A 22,213-nucleotide genomic window follows, 5' to 3' on the forward strand; every position below is an offset into this window, starting at 1 on the left:
AACGCCCCCCCGGCTGAAAGGGCGAGCATGTTTGGTGGTATGCGGATTCGAACCCGCGACCCTCAGATTGTGTACTTAATGAAGCCCAGTGTTGATAAAAGTGGGCAAATTTTCTTACGACTCAATAAGTGACCACATTTCTAATAGTAATATATAGTGTCTGACAAAGTTGAATAAAATCGCTTAATGGTTTCTAAAGTTCACAAGTTAAAATGGTTAAAAATGTTCGTTTAAAATATTCTAAATTTCAAAGGATAAAATGGCTAAGAAATTCCGTATCATTTAATGTACATGAGTAAACTGAACAATAATAAAAGCCTGTTTGCTTATCTATCTATTAATTAGAATAGTAACGTGTGTGCGTGCGTGGGAAGCTTTTTAAACTTCATTAAACTATGCAGAAGGAGAGAAATACGGATAATGTCACCATATGTGTAAGAGACGGGTGGGTGAAGTACATTGGAAAGGTACTTGGGGAACGAATCTTCCAGCATTCAGAGCAGTGTTTATGTGTCAAGGTGTTTTGTGTGTGTATTTCTTTCTTTGTTTATATACACTTAAAGTACAGGTACCGTAACTCTGTTGAGTTTGAATACTTGCTCCCAATACCCTGGTTTCGAGATCTGGTATGTCTTACTTGATCGGTTTGTCATTTTCGATCAGAGCATTCGACTCAAATTGTCTTCTGCACTAGAAGGTTTGGTGTGTATCACGTGTTGTGTAATAGACTTAACCCACTTAGGTTTAACCTCAGAGTCAATGAGTCGCTCCACACAGAACTCTATGCACATAACCATAATTATACGTAAGCAGTCTAGGCAGATCACTTAACTGTTTTAATTACTTTAAGAACACAGCACCCCTTTTAAATTTTATAAACTTTGTACACTCAAATATAAAATGCCACAATCAAAAAATTTCGTACGCAACTCACAAGAGTTCTCACGTAGTTGTTAACTAAAATAACAACAAAAGCCTGTTTGCTCGTCTATAGTTACTTAATTTACAAATTGTAGACCCAAAATGTTTATAAACACCATATTTTGTTCAAGCGACATTCAGCTCAGTGAGACATTGACCTAAAATGAAACAGTGATATATCCACACAGTTTTTTTAATCTTGGAGAGATGACTTTATACACACTAAATGAGGATTGCATTTTTAGATATTTTTCTGTCTTACTGAAATGTCATCTAGTTGTAAATGAGAAATAACGTTAACAAATTCACACGAAACTTGGTACCTTCAGTACTTTATTCCTTATTCATTTTAATTAACTCTTTCTAAAACAATTACATAACTATTTACTAAGCGATATATTCACATATCATACCTTCAAACTACGATGAGAGAAACAGCGGGCTTTTACAGCAATACACGTTGAATACGTATATTTTACACGACTTTATTTTTATAGCAAAGCGACATTAGGCTATCTGCTAGAATATTTTTGCTTACAAAAGGCTGCTTATAACATTTGCTATTAAGTTTCTCAAACTTTCAACCAATTTCTTGCTTGAAGAAAATCTGACGGCGGATGAAGATTGTCATCGACCATTTTCACCACAGGAAAATAATATATCAATTTCACGAGGACACTCGCCGTGGTTGCTCGGTAGCAATGAGACCCAACAAGCCAGCAGAAATAAGCAAGGGGTGGAAACAGGCATCCAAGTTCAGTTATGTCAAAAAGAGTTATGGAATCAGTTTCACGGTCTTGGAAACGAAATGATTATTACGAAAGCTGGAAGGTAAGGAAACTAATTCTAAGGATATTTGTAATATTATTTTCATACTGACACTGTGCTCCCTGGGCACATATACATATAATTTAAGGACAATAAGGGACTTATTGATCCATTTAGGTCTTCCCTCCTTATATATATACATATAATTTAAGGACAACAAGGGACTTATTGATTCATTTAGGTCATCCCATCCATACATGTAATTTAAGGACAATAAGGGACTTATTGATCCATTTAGGTCTTCCCTCCTTATATATATACATATAATTTAAGGACAACAAGGGACTTACTTATTCATTTAGGTCATCCTATCCTTATATACACATATAATTTAAGGACAACAAGGGACTTATTGAACCATTTAGGTCATCCCATCCTTATGTATACATGTAATTTAAGGACAATAAGGGATTTATTGATCCATTTAGGTCATCCCATCCTTATATATATATATATACACATATAATTTAAGGACAACAAGAAACTTATTGATTCATTTAGGTCATCTTATCCTTATATACACATATATTTTAAGGACAACAAGAGACTTATTGAACCATTTAGGTGATCCCATCCTTGTATATACATATAGAATTAAGGACAACAAGGGACTTATTGCTCCATTTAGGTTATCCCATCCTTGTATATACATATAATTTAAGGACAATAAGTGACTTACTGATCCATTTAGGCCATTCCATCCTCTAAACTAAACTTTGAAATGAAAATAAAACACTCAAAGTCAGTCATTATCATTCAAATATTAATCAAGCTTCCCTTTAAACTCCCTTAAGTTAATTGCATCTACCATCTGAAGGCAATAAATTCCAAAGGCCAACCACCCTGTTAGAAAAATAAAACTGTCCTAGCTGAAGATGACTCCTAATCTGACGAAATTTTTTGTGTCCCCAACTTCTACCATTCTTACCATAAGTATGAAACAATGATGCACCATCATTTTCAATTCCCTTAACAATCTTAAACACCTCAACCAGGTCCTCTCTGACTTTTTCCGTTTTCAAGAGAAAAGAAGTTCAGAGATCTTAAGCTGTCCTCGTATGTCAACCTTTCTACCCCAGGTATCACTCTAGTAGCCCTCCCCCAACCTTTTCAACAATTCAGTGTCTTTCCTGAGACAAGGCACCCAAGACTGAACACAATATTCCAAACGTGGCCTAACCAACGGCCTATATCATTTAATTATAACCTCTTTAATCTTAATTCAATAATTTTGTTGATGCATCCTAAAATCATATTTGTCCTACCACTAGCAACAGCACATTACCTGGATTAGCTTAATAGATTGATAAACTAGAACATCAAGATTCTTTTCTTCCATAATACTCTAAAGGTTATTCTCATCAAAATTGTACTTATTATTCAAATTATGATATCCCACGTGTATTTATTATAATTAAAATTAATTTGTCATTTATTCACCCAACTGATCAAATAATCTAAATCCATTTGTAAAGCAGCATCCTCCTTCTCACAGCCAGCAACAACCAAAACTATAATATCACCAGCAAATTCGATTAATTTATTGACCATTTATTTATCTAAGTTATTGATGTAAATAAAAAAAGAATAAAAGCCTTAACACTGAGCCCTGAGAATTTGTGACCTTTATATAGTTTGACTGAACTCCATTTATAACAACCCTCTGCTTTCTTCGGGTTATACACTTCTATTAGTGAAGTTAAAATCTCGACCTAAATGTTCCTGTATTGCTAAGGTATACAGTACTATTGGTGAAGTTAATATCTCGAGCTAAATGTTTTTATCTGTGTTGCTATGTTTTGGGTTATTTACCCTTATTAGTGAAGCTAAAATCTCAAGCTAAATGTATTTATCTGCGTTGCAAAGTGTCGGTTTATATTCTTTTATTAGTGAAGTTAAAACCTCGAGCTAAATGTCTCTATTGTATTTCCTAACACGTCAGACTAAATGCGTTGCGAATCGTTAGTTTGAGAATAATTAAATATCTCATAGCAGAAGATAAGTAAAAGACAAAATGTTTGTTTGTTTGTTTTTGGAATTTCGCGCAAAGCTACACGAGGGCTATCTGCGCTAGCCGTCCCTAATTAAGCACTGTAAGACTAGAGGGAAGGCAGCTAGTCATCACCACCCACCGCCAACTCTTGGACTACTCTTTTACCAACGAATAGTGGGATTGACCGTCAAATTATAACGCCCCCACGGCTGAAAGGGCGAGCATGTTTGGTGGGATGCGGATTCGAACCCGCGACCTTCAGATTGTGAGTCGAGCGCCTTATCCACCTGGCCATGCCGGGCCAAAAGACAAAATTAGCAGTAATAAGGTAAATGTTTATATTATATAGAAGTTTTTAACCTAACTGATTTTTACCCATAATTAACCTATGGATAGCCACGAATTCATTTCATGAATAATCTTAATTTTGATTGGCTCACAAAGGAATTTACCGACGTTTGGCTGCCTCGACTGTTCTTTTCTGCCTCTTTGTTGGTCAAGCTTGATTTCGCAAAATTTATCTATTTCAGTTAGCTATGAGATGTGAGATTAGGGATGGGGTGGTAGTACTTGCCCCGTAATGTTTGACGGGCTGTACCCTAGTATACTATATCTCCTAACTGTCCAATTAGATGCTATTATTAAAATACCTCAAATTACCGGTAAAGTGTGTGTGTGTTTACAAAGCTAAAATTCGGTTTCGATATTCGCGGTGGGCACAGCACAGATAGCTCATTGTGTTGCTTTATGCTTAAGAACAAAACAAAATTCATTCTCTGCATCTTGAGCATGTATTGAGACACCACCACATCCTAGTCGGCTAGCGCATATTGAAACAATACTTGAACTTTTTTTAAATAATTATAATAAATAATTAAAAACAACATTTTATATTTACACAATAAAAACTTTAAAATATCGCTCTACAAATACAAGTAGTCTTGTAAGTTACTCCTGAGGATGACGTTGATTACGTCGAAACATGTACTTGTAGTGTGATAATTTAAAGTGGAGCAATACGGCTTCAATAAAGTTGGTCAACGGAATTCATAACTCACACAGAATCATTGAGGACAAATCTTACCCTTAAATGAGGAATTTTTTAATCAAAGCGACAGGTTTAAATATAAGTTTTAGTTCGATTTGTGGAGAAACTCTTCTTGTTATGACTTTCATTAAGGGCTGTATTAAAACAAGGGTCTCTGGGAAAGCTTTTTCGTTGTTAAGTTCAGTCAATATGTTTAACCAAAGACACGGTTTAGCAAAGCAAGCATACTGTGAACATAACCGTTTCTAATATAATCAAAGCTAACGGGAATGATTTAGATCTTTTTCTAAAATAAAATAGTAAAAATAGCGCACAATTACTGCATGTCGTTATGTCTTAATTTTAAAAATCCCCTTTTACTCGGAAGTAAAAATCTAGATTCAAATAACAGTAAAAAAACTACATTCTAATACTCAGGCATTATGGATTTTGTTTTGTTTTGTACAGCAGAAAATATTTTAGTTTGCATACGAATATGTAATAAAATTTAAGAAATGTAATTTAGCTACTCGGGAGTGACACATTATTTCGTTTCCTATTTTAGTACTTATAAGAAAAAATAATGAAAACTATTGCACAATTTACAATGATAGAAACGTACTCATCAATTGTGAGTTTTTAGGGCCTTCAGGTTGTGTGTACCCAGTAACACAAAAGTTTCTTAATTCAGCCCTGCCTTCAGATTGTCTGTACACAGTACCACAGTGTTTCTTAATCTGGCCCTGTCTTCATGTTTTCTGTACCCAGTACTACAAAATTTCTTAATCCAGCCATGTTTTCAGGTTGCCTGTATCCAGTTCCACAAAGTTTATTAATCCGGCCATGCCTTCAATTTCTTTTTTATTTGAATGAAGTAAACACCACTATACGGTAAACTTATGAATACTGGCAGTCTTGGGACATCAAAATTTGATTACGAAGGAATAGAAAATTGTTTTATTATTTTCTCTATATTAAATGATAAAACGTTCTGGAAAACAGTTCACTTTGAAAACTAGTGCTAAGTTATTCAGTTCTTGTTGGAAAAGCTCATACATGTTAGTAAACACGGTATACAAGATACTTGATTAGATTAGTGTGAATGTAGTCTGTACGTTGATATATGATATACTCCAGTGTCAAACGTTTCAATTTCGTTGTACACGAGGCTGTCCATTTCTGTTCTTCATTTTTAAATGCTACAAATACGTTATCTACATAACAGTTCTAAACAAATGGTTTAAACTGAGAAGGACAGTCATTTAGCCATTTTTATACATAAACACACAAAAACATTAGCTATGACAGGGAATAAACACCAACCTACCCTAGCTCCGTCTGTTTGTTCATAAGATTCTCCGTTAAATTAATAAAAATATTCTTAGCTGCGAATATGAGTTATATTTTTATTTGTTTGTTTATTTAATCCGTTTATTAATCGATTTTCATCAAATACTAATTCCAAACACAAATCAACATTCCCATCTGGGTTATCTATAAATACTTCATCGTTGAACCCCATATTAACTATTTTCGTTCAAAATTCAAAGTTATACTGTAGGATGTATCTAATTGTATATTTATATGAGCATTCTTCATAAGCGGAGACGCATGAATATTGTTACGATAGCGAAAGTCACGTGACGCTGGTAATACGTAATGAGTTTCTTGAAGGATCGGGGAACGTCGCGAATAATCCATTATTTGCTAGACGCCCTCTATTCCTGTATATAAGCGCGCCAGATAAAGCGAGACAATTAAAAGAGATAGAGACGGACAACTGAGTCAAGCTCGGTAGTGACCGTAAGTAAAGTGCATGAATCGTTGTGAATTATAGCGTGGGTTTAAATTAACGTGACTGTAGAAATTAAGTGTATTGCAAAGTTGTATTGAGAAAGAATAAACAAGTTTTATTTAAGAAAGGACTTGTATCGCTAAAGTTTCATCCGAAAAAAATTATACGGGAAATTAACAAACGACCAGAGACGTAACAATATGTTTAATGAACGTTCGTTTTCTCTAACCAAAGAATAGCAATTAGCTACATATATATTACCCTTTAGAACTTCGTAATGCTTGTCTTATTATTAATACATGTCGTACTTAATACCTCTAGCAATACAGTAGTTATTTCAATGAAATACTTATTTTAAAAAAGCACACATTCTCTAAATACAGGAGGATGTTTCCGGCCTTGAAAGTCAATGTCACGGGTTTGGATCCAGATGGCTACTATCTGATTTGGGTAGAAATCACTGCTGTGGATAACAATCGATACAGATACGTGTATCCTAGGTAGATAACTCTTTTATATCTTCGCACTTTTATGACATGTCCAGAATGCCAGTAAGATTAAGAATCCTAATATTTAATGACTACATAAAACCAAACGAATATATATCACTATTTATCCGTGTACATTTTTGATAAAAAGTTTCTTAAATCTCAATATGCTAATTCTTTCAACTCTATGATAAATTATCAAAGATTAAACTATTTTATTTTTGTCTAGTTTTCTAAGACATTGTATTTTAAACACAGTTACTCAGTTGTTTGTATATTTAACTTTTCTACGATTAGCGGATGAAACTACTTTATATTGTATCTATATTAGAACGTAGCAAGTTTTCTACGTTTAGTGGATGAAACTACTGCATTATGTATCTATATTAGAACGTAGAAAGTTTCTACGTTTAGTGGACGAAACTACTGCATTGTGTATCTATATTATAACGTAGAAAGTTTTCTATGTTTAGTCGGTAAAACTACTTCATTGTGTATCTACACCAAGACGTAGAAAGTTTTCTACGTTTAATGGATGAAACTACTGCATTGTGTATCTATATTATAACGTAGAAAACGTTCTACGTTCAGTGGGTGAAACTACTCTATTGTGTATCTACACCAAGACGCGGAAATCTTGTAGAAACGTGATAACAACGATGGAAACAGTTTAGTGCATAAAAATTGTTTTTTGAATTATTCAGATTATATATAATGTTGTGTATTCTATAATTTATAATAATAATAATCAAACAAGAGATTATACGCTGAAATATATGCTTATTCATCTTAAGATGACCATAGTAAAAAAATCGATTTAACATTTAACAAAGTATTCATGGGATGTGCAAATAAAAATATTCTGTTTTTCCGTGTAACAGCTCCCAGTGGATGATTGCAGGAGCTGGTGATGTTCCTCTACCCACCAATCGCTACTTACATCCTGACATTCCTGCTAAAGGCTATCACTTAATGGCGCGAATTGTGAACTTCGATAAGCTCAAGTTGACTAATAGTAAACAGACAACTGAAAAAGGCCAAGTACGTTATCTCAGAGTTTGAATTAGCAGAACTTCATTCTTTAATATTATCCGAATTTATAGTTACACGTTTGTTGAAAAGAACTACATACATTAGGTTACAGATAAGTAGTTTCATTTAGAAGAATTATACTACTTAAGTCTTAAGTTATTGTTGTACACTAACTAGTGACTTATTATTTTCATCTAATATTTGGTTGGACACTTTGTCTGGATTGAGCGTGGTATAGAATACACAATATTCCAAAGGTCAATTGCAGTAAACTAAAGTCTGCTACGAGTTTTCTTTTGTTACCAGAAGGTTTAAGTAATGAATACGATATTCCAAGATTGATCATTCTGAATGTGATGCGTTGATTGTGTTCTACAAGTCACGACCACGCTGTTTGAATCGTTCTCCGATAGAACAGCGGTAATTTTATGGACTTACAACGCTAAAATCCTGGATTCGATTTCCCACGTTGAACACAGCAAATGGCTCAATGTGGCTTTGCTCTCAAACAAACAAACTGTTTGAATCCATTTCAAATAAGAAAAGCACTGTGGATTGTTCCATCAGGGAAAAAATGCAGCCATAATCAGTAACACATGGTTTAACTAAACAGTGGACATTATAATGTGGCTCTTATAGGAATCAAAGGACTGAACCTTCGTGATAATTATGTTCTCTTCATCATTACTCTATTTCTAGTAGTTTGAAGTTTTTTCGATACAGCACAAGCAAGGACAAGTTCATTGTGCCCGCATAGAAAAGGTTGTAACGTCAGTTATTATTCACACACACTTACAATCATTCATTGTTCACACTTTGCTAAAGCCGTCCTTTCCTCTTCACACCCGAGACAAGTAGATGCCGGTTGCCATATGATATCTTTTTATATGATGCGGTTATAATTAATCCAATCCTATATCACGATGGAAAGAATCGATAAACTGGGACATCTGTGTGGTTAACAATTCTATCCAAACATCTACCTTAACTGGTTACAATCACAACTTTTCTTAACAGCACATATGCTCTCTTTTATAACCACTGTTGGTAGACACAGGTGACATGATTTTCAACAGTCAATCAAAGAATTGGTAATACTTTTCCTGTTATATGTGTACTTGTCACATACCTTTGAAGTTGGGGAGAGGTCCTTGTTCTCACCTTTGTCTTTTAGAACAACCATGACATGAGAGAGAGATCTCTGTTCTTATCCTTGTCTTGCTGAATAACTATGACATTACTACATATCTAACTTTATAGGAATCAATTAGTCAACTGACGAACATGATATGTCATTTTTGGAATATGTAAGTAAATTAAATGTTCTAAAAGTGTGTGTTTGAGACAGTGAGGCCTAAATGAGCGTCCATTTAATGTATCCATATAAAAATACAAAACGCAACAAACGGATTAGCATTGTAATTTAGACACCTAAGCTGTTCAGTTTTTCGTTTTATTTTCTAAATAAAAGTGATCAGTACAAAATATTAATTGTACATAAGGTATATATATATATACTGCTGATATGATAATGTAACTTATAATAAATCAAATTTTTTTTCAGATTGCTCTTCACTCAATGCACAAGTACCAACCACTGATCTACATACAGAAAGTGGAGACTCCATTTACTGTTCCAGATCAAGCTGTTGATACTAAAATAGCATTTCAGTTCTCCTTCCCAGAAACTGTGTTTATTACAGTGACAGCCTACCAGAACCAGGAGGTAGATTAAACATTTTCGAACTACTTTAGGCAAAGCAACATTAGTAGATCCAATACGAAGGTTAAACAAACAAGTAAAAAAAGAATAGCATGTTGGCTAATATATATAAGGCTATTAGAGAAAAAAAACTAGTATAATTGAAATGACAACAATAAAATCAAATGGGTACGATATAAAAAGGATAGCCAACAAATTCAACATGCAAGATTAGTAGTAGAAAATCTTTTGTAATCAATGTAAAAAAACAACCGAAAAAATTAGGTAAAATAGAAAATAACATCCACTAGGTACAGTGTGGAAGGTTAGCAACTAAAAATATACTGTAACCAAGGTGAAAAACATCGAAAAGGAGCTAGTAAGGTATGAAATGGCATCCACGAGGTACAACGTGCAAGGTCAGTAGCCAAATATATACTGTGACCATGGTGAAAAACAACGAAATGGAGAAGGTAAGGTAGAAAATGGCATCCTAGTACAAGGCTAGTAGTCGAAAATTTATTGTAGCCAATGAAAAAAAACAACCCAAAGAAATAGGTAAGATAGAAAATGACATCCATTAGGTACAAAGTGCAGGCTAGTAACTAAAAGTATACTATAAACAACGAAATGGGGCAAGTAAAGTAGAAAATGGCATCCTAGTGCAAGGTTAGTTGTCGAAAATTTATTGTAGCCAATGAAAAAAAAACAACCCAAAGAAATAGGTAAGATAGAAAATGACATCCATTAGGTACAATGTGCAAGGCTAGTAACTAAAAGTATACTATAAACAACGAAATGGGGCAAGTAAAGTAGAAAATGGCATCCTAGTGCAAGGTTAGTTGTCGAAAATTTAGTGTGATCAATGGGACAACCATCCAAAACAAATAGTTAAGGTGTGAAACTAGCATTTGTATCAGAACTAAGGTCAAAGCTAGTGTAACTGTAAAACTACAAGACATGTAGCTTGGAGGAATACATTTTGGACCAAGGAAGAGTGGAATATTTGAGATCTTCTTCCAGTATTAATTTGATATTTCTTTATAATTACACTCTTAAGTTTAAGTGGATGTGCTTTATTAGTTTGGACGTCAATAAGCATACGTATTAATGGTTTATTCATTGAAACAGCTAGTAACGTATATATTTAATACGTTTATAAGTACGAAGCTCACTTATTACTAACGTGTACTATTTAGTTTGTTCGGTTATGATTTATAGACCTTTACTTACCACTAATAATTTAAAGTACTTTAGGTATTTGGATAATATGTGAAGTACTGTCACAGTTGCCCTATATTAGGCCTACTTTATTTATTTGATTCGCTCTTTCTAAGAATACTGAGCTGTGCATTTAGCAAAACTTGTCTGCTGCAGTGGAAGTAGCAAAACCAAATAACAGATTAAGCCTCTACGTCATCTTTTCTTCACTGAAATTCACGTTTTTTTTGTTGTTTTTTTTTTGTGGAAGAAAAGACATTAACAACTAAATAAGTGTTACAAGTTAGTTAATAGAATATTATTTTCCGTCATTAGAGCTGCACCATTCCTATGTGTTTAAAAACGACAAATTTGTAACTAGTAAAAACACCGCTTTACGTTTAAGCTTAGTTTAAGTTTTACACTTTGTTACGTTCTTATAACACTGTACAAATAACAATATGTAGATCCATCATGTTTTTTAAATGTCCATCTAGTCTTCGTATATTTCGTTTCACTATGCATTATCAAATTGATGTATAAAACCTTTATGATCTTATTTGTTTAGGGGTGGTTTTCTATTTTAAAATAATAATATTTCTGACCTATATTTAAAAATTGTTTGTATATATTTGAGGATAGATTATAAAAATAAAACATTACCTTATTTTTCAGATTACCAAACTTAAGATTGCGTCCAATCCATTTGCCAAAGGATTTCGTGATCCTGTGAAAAATTCGTAAGTTGGTGCTAATTATTAAGTTGTTTTTAATTTCCATTTTATGTAGAATATTACCAAGTTTTGTCATAAAATATTTATCGTTTTACGTATCATACATGTATATACATATATATTTGTGTTTTACACGTGTTTTTGTTGAATTTGAATTGCAATGCAAGAGGAGGATTATTTTCTAATATCGAAGCGTTCAACAAAAGCAGTAACTGCTTAAGCAAATTTACTTGTAATGAAAATTTTCTATCTACTATATTCACTATACAAAAAGGTAAACTTTGATCCCAGTGTCTATCAGAATTGCTGCTATTACTGCTACGTATCTAAGTTTAATATCAGTTTGATCGCTTCTTGTGGCCATGTTTTCTGGTGTATTACTTCGATAATCAGTCACAACTTCAGTCATTATCTCGTCTCCATCATTCACCAACCAGTTCTATCACTCTTGAAGAGAGAGAGAGGAAATAAATATATCCTATTTTAACCATTCATCATTCTTGAATATATTTTAATCATTTGAAAGTTATTACTATTATTACTAACAATTTACAAAATAGGCTGACATTCAGTGTTTACAAACCACATAATTATATAGTAAGTCATTCAGCTTGATTTCTGTATACAAAGTTAACCATGTACTATTGGTTACTAAAGTATGAATGTGTTTGGCCATATCAGAGGAGTTTAGCTTTTTATTTATTGATTAAATCTGTCAATAGAGGAAAGTCAAAATTATCTAAATTTTCATTAAAAGAGCTATGAGAGAAAGAAATGGTGGCGTTTTTAGTTTTGTAAGGTAAGCTGGTAACGATCGTATTTACCAATCTCCAACACACTGATAACGACAAGAACAATACACATGGAATCTCCAGATGACATCAGAATGGCGCCAGGCTTGAGGGCTAATCAAGAGCCATGTCTGGTCCGGGCCAGCAAAGTTACACTTCTTATCATTGTATGCACATGTCGAAGAAAAAGATCGGTGTGAATAACAGCTGTAGTTGAACGTTTTCGGCCTGATAACATTTTAATCACGCGTCACTTTATAACCCGTCAGATAGAGAAAGTCGTCATTTCATTAAACTAGGTTGGTCTGTGTACTGATTTCTTGATTAATTTCGCTATATCAATCTTAATAAGATAAATTTGCTTAAGTAATTTTCTGTGACCACAAAATAAACAGTTTTAGAGTGATTCAGGTTGCGATCAGTATTCCTAAATTATGTTGTATGATAAAATTAGAGAAAACTGATAACAACTAAACTTTCACATTACAAAGACCTAAGTTACAAGTGACCAAGATCCTGTTATTCTTTCTTCAAATTTCTATAAAATATCGAAAACAAACTCCTTCACGCAAATGAAGTGTGTCCAAAACTTTAAATATATAAGCAAATTGAACAATACGTCAATTAAACCAAGGCCCGGCATGGCCATGTTGTTAGTGCCCTCGACTCGCAATCTGAGGGGCGTGGGTTCGAATCCTCGTCACACCAAACATGCTCGCCCTTTCAGCCGTGGGGGTGTTATAAATGTCACGGTCAATCCCACTATTCGTTGGTAAAAGAGTAGCCCAAGAGCTGGCGGTGGGTGGTGATGACTAGCTGCCTTCCCTCTAGTCTTAAACTGCTAAATTAGGGTCGGCTAGCGAAGATAGCCCTCGTGTAGCTTTGCGCGAAAATCAAAACAAACAAACAATCAATCAATTAATCCGAAACTCTTCCACCTACCCTTTTTTACCATTATTTTTATAATATTCAAATTTCAGATATGTTTTTACACTTTATCGACCTATGATAGCCCACTTTAAACCAGCACAATAAATGTGTAAAATGTTCGTGGTAGCCCCAACTTTTAAGCTATTTCTGTGTCTTCCGTGGATTGTTTAGGTATAGCAACTTAAAATTTGACATTCTTAGATTATTGGTTAACTTTTCTACGAGTGACCATTTTGCAATACTTTTGTGAGATATGTAGAACTTAGGGAATAATACTTTGATTGATTTCTGTTTCCATTCTTATAGTATAGTACAGCTCAGTCTTAGAAATCTAACAGCTTTAACTTTCACAGACTATGGAGAAATTGATAAAGTGCGATGCTGTAAATGTAATTATTTGAATTTCACTAACATAATGTAGTAAGGCAGAGTCGCTATATCAGTATATTTGTATTGTACTTGTACAGAGAAGGATGCGATGAAATAGCACGTCGTCACCTGGCAAATCTGACGTCTTTCGGTAAAAACGTTGTGACAGCAGAATCAAACACAATTAGTAAGTACAATATCATGAACTTGTTTGTCTGTGACAGCAGAATCAAACACAATTAGTAAGTACAATATCATGAACTTGTTTGTCTGTGACAGCAGAATCAAACACAATTAGTAAGTACAATATCATGAACTTGTTTGTCTGTGACAGCAGAATCAAACACAATTAGTAAGTACAATATCATAAACTTGTTTGTCTGTGACAGCAGAATCAAACACAATTAGTAAGTACAATATCATGAACTTATTTGTCTCTTTTGATTCTTTTTAAGCTATTTTTAAATTATTGTTCACATAACAGTGGCGCAGGAATCGTAGGGCCCTGGGCCCTCACTCTTCAATCTGTCCTTGTCATAATGAGGGAAAACTACTCTTAGGAAAAGCAGGAGAATGCATAAAATTTAATCCAAGAGCTTTCAGGGCCCCAAGACGAGCCCTGGACCTCAGCCATATAATTTGCCTCCTACACCTTTGATATATATATAATAATCTAAAGTTTTTTGAGCAATCGGTGTTCTACTAGCTGTTAGACAAAAATTATGTATTTGTCTCATATTAACGTGATTTTAATATAAAATCATCATTCTCTTGAGAATGCTTTTGCTCAGAAGCGTTGCTAGGTGCTTAAAAGATTCTGGAACTTTCGGCATTTTAATATGATATCAACTACGGTTTTCTGTTCTGATTTTTCAAGACAGCAACCGGGAATTCGGGGCATTGTCAAATAGGATCACAGGCCCCGTGTTGCAATGCTTAGCAACGCCTCTGCTTTTGCCTTTTCTTTGCCCCCCAGTGGCACAGCGGTATGTCTGTGGACTTACAACGCTATAATCCGGTTTTCGATACCCGTGGTGGGCAGAGCACAGATAGCCCATTGTGTAGCTTTGTGCTTAATTACAAACAAACAAACAATGCAGTTTCTTTTTTTTTATCTGAATCAAAACTTATACAGAATCAAGTACCTAACACTAAACGCGTTTCAAACGACTGTTGTTTTTTTTAGAATTACTCAGTTAAACGTAATAGTAAAAAAATATTTTTGGTGCCTTACTAACAGGATAAGAAGTTTTTTTTCAATAATTTTCGTGATTTAAAAATTAGTCATTTATTTAATTAAATGAAACTACCTGATCGTTTGATATTTGTAATTTATAACAAGTTGAACAACTCTGGTGGAAGTAAGTTTGAGTTTGAAATTTAATCTGCGGCATATACCAAAAAATTAATAAATAAATATCTGTGTTTTGACGGCTGTCGCCAGAAATACTATTTTTATAAAAACGTTAAACTATTTGTTTCCAGCTTGTAATTTTTATGATTATCTGGTTGTATTTTAAGAATTAAACTAATGGGCAAAATCTTTCTTTTCGTGTGTTGTTTGGCTTATTACTTCTTTTCTTATGCAAACTGGTGGGTTTAATGATGCGATATAACTTGTGTTCGTTTGATCAACTTTGTTGAAATTTTCAGGGACGCCATTTATGGCATCTTGTGCCTACTCTTCAGTGCTCTTTCCTTCAACCTATCGTTATCATCAACCAGCCTTAAACCCTTTCTATGTGCCTTTAAATGTGTACCCATTTGGAACATCCATCTCTTCACCCCTATCCACGGTCACATCATTAGCTGATGGGAATTCCTATGCTTTTTCGCCTTTCAAAAACGTATCCTTTTCATATTCATCATATCCTCATGCAGCCACTGAAAAAATCCCAATAATTACTACAAACTCAACATCTCAAGATGAAGTAAAAGACGAAACAAAGCCAACAGCAAGAGTTGCCCCAAGCTTTCTACAGTTTCCAAGTTTTACATGCACTGATTGAAATACTCCCAATTGTAATTACAAACTCAGCATCTCGAAATGAAGTGAAAGACGAAACAAAGCCAACAGCCCCAATATTTCTAGACTTTCCAAGTTTTACATGTACTGATTGAAAGAATCACAATTGTATCTAAAAACTTAGCATCTACAGATGAAGTGAAAGACGAAACAAAGCTTTTCAAATTTTCCAAGTTTTACATAGGAGAAACCTACATTTCTTTACGGAAATGACTTTATCTCAACTCTTACTAAGTTTCCATGAATTAGCTCCTACACCTCTTCTTTAAGATTTGTTTTCAGATGTTCAATGTTCTAGTTAATGCGCTACAAAACATTTGCTTGAATCAACGTACTTTGTGTTCATATTCTTGTATTTAGTTCGTAACTTAAGTAAAGAACTTCCTAGAACGTCCACTGTTTTAAGAGTTAAGGTTGTTGTTTTTTCTACGTGGCATATTACTATACTCACACAATAGGATTTGAAATTGTGTACAGATTTAAACCTTTAAACCAAATGAATGATATTATATAAGCCACTAACATATAAAAAAGGAGTATAAATTAAATCCGGTAATTGTAACAAAAACTGGGGCTTTTTTTGGATTTTTTTGCACCTTCTGAAGCCATTTCTCTGAAGTAAAAAAAAAATCATAAAAACATAAACCAACATAATGAATATCACACATTCATTTATCTGAAGAAACAATGCCGGATTTCCTCTTGTTTTAAAAATTAGTAAATAAACATAAAGTTTACTGCAAAATTAAAATAAAATATTAAACATTAAATAAATTCAAAAATTGTCATAAATATGAACTGAAAAATGGTCGATAAGTATTTATTTTGAAATATTTGTCCAAGGTAACACAGTCATTTCTTTTAAGATTGTTTCTTGTTTTTTAACCATGGCCGTAAAAGGTAACACAGTCATTTCTTTTAAGATTGTTTCTTGTTTTTTAACCATGGCTATAAAAGGTAACACAGTCATTTCTTTTAAGATTGCTTCTTGTTTTGTAACCATGGCCTCATGAAAGGTAACACAGTCATTTCTTTTAAGATTGTTTCATGTTTTTTAACCATGGCCTCATTAAATGTCAGTACATTTCTCGTTACTCAAATCTAAGCCTAAATTGCATAAATAAGTATGGGCTTTTTTATACTTTTTCTTAGCCGATATCATTCGATTAAGCTATTCTATTTCAAAACGTGTTACACAGTGTTTGAAATGCGAAACCACTCCCGAGAGTTTGAAAAATAACACTTTTTCCATTCGAATCTTCCGCTTTGTTGGGAAAATCCCAAATACTGCTTCTACCGATCATTGCTTCATATTTAATATTTATTTACCCCATATAGTTTTTAACTTCATAGAGTGTCTTCATATGCAGTCCAAATTTTAACGTAACCACATTACAACATTTTCACTGGTTCCTGCAACTTATTCTACACTTTATCAAAACCATTCCTTGAGTGTAGCTTTGATTAATACAAATTATTACACTGAGTAGTTAACTTACCACGCATGCAGTTATCATGCAGTTTTTTTCCTGTTTGTAACTGTAACCTGTTTAGATGACAATCAAGATCAGCACTCAAACAATAATGACCTGAATAATATAAACGTGAATTGTTTTTGCAAATTAAAGATCGTGCAATCTGTGCAATATTCCATACGTATGCCGGTCCGAAACTAATACTTAAACATTTGTTTTCCTAAAACAATTTTGTTATAAACAAACATTAGAAGGCAATGTATTTTATTGGGTTGCAATATTGACAGTGTACGGGATGTTATTAAAACAATAGAAAATATTTTGTAAAGTTTAGAAAAAGTCTTTTATATGATAGTATGTTTTGGTATAAAGCAAAAAATATGGTCATCATTATATTTCAATAAAAATTAAGAAGTAAAGTTTTATTATAAGGTAAAATACATGATAGCAGAAAAAGCTTTAGATTCTAACATTAAATCTGATTTTTTATAAAATACACCAGGTGAAATATATGAAAAGGCTGACCACTTCTATTTGAAAATTTTATAATTTGTTACAATTTTTAATATTACTGATACCATGCTGTTGGGTGGAGAAAACTGAAACAAATTATGCAAGACTGCATGTTAAAACACGTCCTCATAGTTATAAATCTGGCATTAAAACAACCTCAGATACCAAATCAAAATTAAAGTTCTCTCTCTTAAATCCTGTGATTATCCACCTGTGTAATATGTGTCGATACATCACACTAAAAAGAATCAAATATGGCATATTTAATACTTTACAGTAACTATTTAGTGGTTATTTTTGTAAGTTCATAGTTTAATTACACTCTAAATTTAATGTTAATATAATATGGAACAGTATATCGGCGAACGCAGGAGCGCTAGACTTTAATTTTGGATTGAATTTTATACTCCTACTTGTGACACTAAAAACAGAGAAAACAAACAATTAATGGCATATTTTTACTAAATCTTCTCTTATATATATATATCTATATTAATAAACATTTATTTCTAATTAATACAACATGAAACTAAAACTAGCTGAAACAGGAAAAGTTTTAAATAAAATAAAAATAAAAATTCATAAAGTTTGACCTAAACTTTTTGATAGCAGGACATGAGCAATTTGCCATATTAAAAACATACCTTCTGTAATCCACATATGGTAAACAGAAGAAAAATAATTACACCTTTCATTTACGCCGTTAGATGGGGCTTTTTATTACAGAAGGTGAGTGTAAATGTATGTTCAACATTTTTTTGTGGAAATTGTACATTTCCAAGACTGACACTTTTTTTTTTCTAAATTAACAGATGCTAATCATTAAAGTATTTTTAGTTTGATATTTCAACAATTATTAGGTACTTGTAGAATTAAATTAAATATTTAATGTAATAAAGTATACATCTGACATTATGTTCTATGTATATTACTTCACAGTTATGATTATAAATAATAATAAGTTACAATAGCAAGTTTGATAATTTGGTGTTTGCCCGAACAAACTAAAACTTTTTAATGATTATTATTACAAGTTTATTACAGTAAAGAAGAATATTTTTAAAACAGAAACGAAGTTTCGATCAATGGTAAAATTACTTCACAATGATCGCTTTAGTAACCATAGCGTCGTACCTATTTTAAAAAAGCTTCTTAATGTAAAAGATGTAACTTGTAAGAAAATAACTCTTATAATCAGTAAGTAAACTCAAAACTAAAACAAAAAATAATTTATGCTTAGAAGAATAAGGATTGAAATAGAAAAATTATTTAATTTTGGCTGGAGACGGCTTAAATGGGTAATGAAGAAAAACTTTAATATAAGTTTAACATGACAGCAATGGAAAAACGTTAGCTTAATGTATATTCTAAACGATATGATATAAGAACAATTGAAATGAGATATGACTGTGAAAGTAAACGAAAAGACACAAAACTTCAAAATGCACCTGATTTATAGAGAGAATTCAAATAAAAATTGAAAAGATAAAAAAAAAGATACTTAGCTCTTCGAAAATGAAAATTGATACTTAGCTGCAGTATTGAAATATAAAAGTGAAAATTCATTCAAAGATAACGAATTTCACATTACAAGCTTGCTATCTATAGAGGTAATGAAATCGACTCCTATTTATAGAAAACTTGCAAGACGTACCGAAAATAAACGATACGATACGTAAGTCTTAAAAAAAACCAATGATACTAACAATAGAGATCAGGTCAAATATTATAGAAAATATTCCAAACTAGAATAAGTGAAGAACAACAATGCAGAAAAGGCGTCCATTTCTAAAGAGAACTATTCATGCTGTATTTTATAAGACATGAAATATATAAATTATGATATATATAAATGTAACGTTTAAAATGTAATGATACTAACAATAGAGATCAGGTCAAATATTATAGAAAACATTAAAAACTAAAATAAGTTAAGAAATACAATGTAGAAAAGGATTCCATTTCTAAAGAGAACTGTCATTTTGTATCTTTTAAGACCTGAAATATCTAAATCATTATATATGGAAATGTAGTGTTAACAATGTAATAATGCTCCTCTAAAACGAAACAAACAATAAAAGAGAAAAAAAAGGAAACACATTAGCTTACTGTATATTCTAAACGACATGATATAAGAACAACTGAAATCAGATATGACGAAAGTTGGCTGTGAAAGTCAGCGAAAACACACAAAACGTGAAAATGTACTTGAAATATAGAGAAAATTAAAAGCAACATTGAAAAGAAAAAAATAAGATACTTAGCTGCAGTATTGAAAGTTAAAAGTGAAAAGTCATTCAAAGTAAACGAATTTCACATTGTATGCTTATTATGTTCAGAGGTAATGATATTGACCCTTATTGGCAGACATTTTGCATGAAATACCGAAAAAAACGGAATGAATTGTAATTCTTAAAAACAAACACCACTAATGTTAACAATAGACAACAGGTCAAATGTTATATAAAATATTCCAAACTAGAATAAGTTAAGAACAACAATGTAGAAAAGGCGTCCATTTCTAAAGAGAACTATACATGCTGTATCTTATAAGAATTGAAATATATAAATTACGATACATATAAATGTAGTGTTAAAAATGTAATAATTTCATACATTGTGTTTCAAGAATTAGATTCGTATAATCGTTCTTTGGGTGTTTTCAATAGTTAATCAAACACCATCACAAATGATGTTGTTGCTAATGGATTAGATAAATACTAAAACGAAAAAAAAAACAAACCACTAATGTTAACAATAGAAAACATACAAAACAAGAATAAGTTAAGAAATACAATGTAGAAAAGGATTCCATTTCTAAGGAGAACTGTCATTCTGTATCTTATAAGACCTGAAATATCTTAAATCACTATATATGTAAATATAGTGTTAACAATGTAATAATGCTCCTCTTTGTGTTTTATGAAATATAATCGTATAATCGTACTTCAGGTGTTTCCAATAGTTGTGTAAACACCATGACAAATGATGTTGTTGCTAATGGATTAGATAAATAGGAATCTGAAACCAACTGTAAAAAAGAAAAACGACGTAACACGAATGCTTACTGTATATATTACACCAAGTGATATCAAAACAATTGAAATAAGAGATAGATATCGAAATGACGAAAAACTTGCAAGACACACCGAAAATAAAAGATATGATACGTAAATCTTAAAAAAACAATGATGTTAACAACAGAGATCAGGTCAAATGTTATAGAAAATATTCAAAACTAGAATAACTTAAGAACAACAATGTAGAAAAGGATTCCATTGCTAAAGAGAACTGTCATTCTGTATCTTATAAGACTTGAAATATATAAAATACGATATATGTAAATGTAGTGTTAAAAATGTAATAATGTTATACATTGTGTTTTATGAATTAGATTCGTATAATCGTTCTTTGGTTGTTTTCAATAGTTAATCAAACACCATCATAAATGATGTTATTGAAATTGGAATAGATAAAACGAAAAAACAGGAAAAATGTTAGCTTACTGTATATTCTAAAGGACACGATATAAGAACAATTGAAATGAGATATGACGAAAGACGAAAGTTGGCTGTGAATTTAAGCGAAAACACATAAAACGTGAAAAAGTACCTAACATATAGAGAAAATTAAAAGCAACATTGAAAAGATAAGAATAAGATAATTAGCTCTTAGAAAATCAAAATTGATACTTTTCTCTAGTATTGAAAGATAAAAGTGAAAAATCATTCAAAGAAAACAAATTTCACATTATAAGCTTGCTATCTACAGATGTAATGAAATCGAATCTTATTTATAGTAAACTTGCAAGACATACCGAAAATAAACGATACGATAGTTATATCCTAAAAGAAAACCAATGGGGTTAACAATAGAGAACAGGTCAAATGTTAAAGAAAACATTCAAAACTATAAAAAGTTAAGAAATACAAAGTGGAAAAGGAATCTATTTCTAATGAGAACTATCATAATTTGTATCTTTTAAAACCTGAAATATCTAAATCATTATATATGTAAATGTAGTGTTAACAATGTAATAATGCTCCTCTTTGTGTTTTATGAAATATATTCGTATAATCGTTCTTAAGGTGTTTTTAATACTTGTGTAAACACCATCACAAATGAAGTTGTTGCAAATGGATTTATCTTTAGCTTACTGTAGATAATACACGAAATGAAATAAAAACAATTGAAATGAAAGATAGGTATCGAAGTGACGAAAAACGAAAGTTGGCTGTGAAAATAAGCGAAAAACACATAAAACTAGATACCTGAATGTACCTGAATTATCGAGATAATTCAAAGCAACATTGAAAAGAAAAAAATAAGATACTTAGCTCTGCAAAAATGGAAAATTGATACTTATCTGCAGTATTGAAAGATAAAATG

General features: G+C 32.1%; 1 protein-coding gene across 1 annotated transcript in view; it reads left to right on the top strand.

Moving 5' to 3' along the window:
- Positions 1–16,236, top strand: part of LOC106473741 (T-box protein 12-like) — an 18,935-nt gene extending 2,699 nt beyond the window's left edge. The window contains exons 2-8 of the mRNA XM_022402139.1: positions 1,524–1,752; positions 6,948–7,064; positions 7,934–8,093; positions 9,649–9,810; positions 11,662–11,726; positions 13,909–13,997; positions 15,464–16,236. Of these exons, the coding sequence (XP_022257847.1) occupies positions 1,524–1,752; positions 6,948–7,064; positions 7,934–8,093; positions 9,649–9,810; positions 11,662–11,726; positions 13,909–13,997; positions 15,464–15,819 (1,178 nt within the window). The 3' untranslated portion in view covers positions 15,820–16,236. The remainder of the gene's footprint in view (positions 1–1,523; positions 1,753–6,947; positions 7,065–7,933; positions 8,094–9,648; positions 9,811–11,661; positions 11,727–13,908; positions 13,998–15,463) is intronic.
- The last annotated feature ends 5,977 nt before the right edge of the window (positions 16,237–22,213 follow it).

Source organism: Limulus polyphemus, unplaced genomic scaffold (genome assembly GCF_000517525.1).
Source record: "Limulus polyphemus unplaced genomic scaffold, Limulus_polyphemus-2.1.2 Scaffold6466, whole genome shotgun sequence".
Lineage (NCBI taxonomy): Eukaryota > Metazoa > Arthropoda > Merostomata > Xiphosura > Limulidae > Limulus > Limulus polyphemus.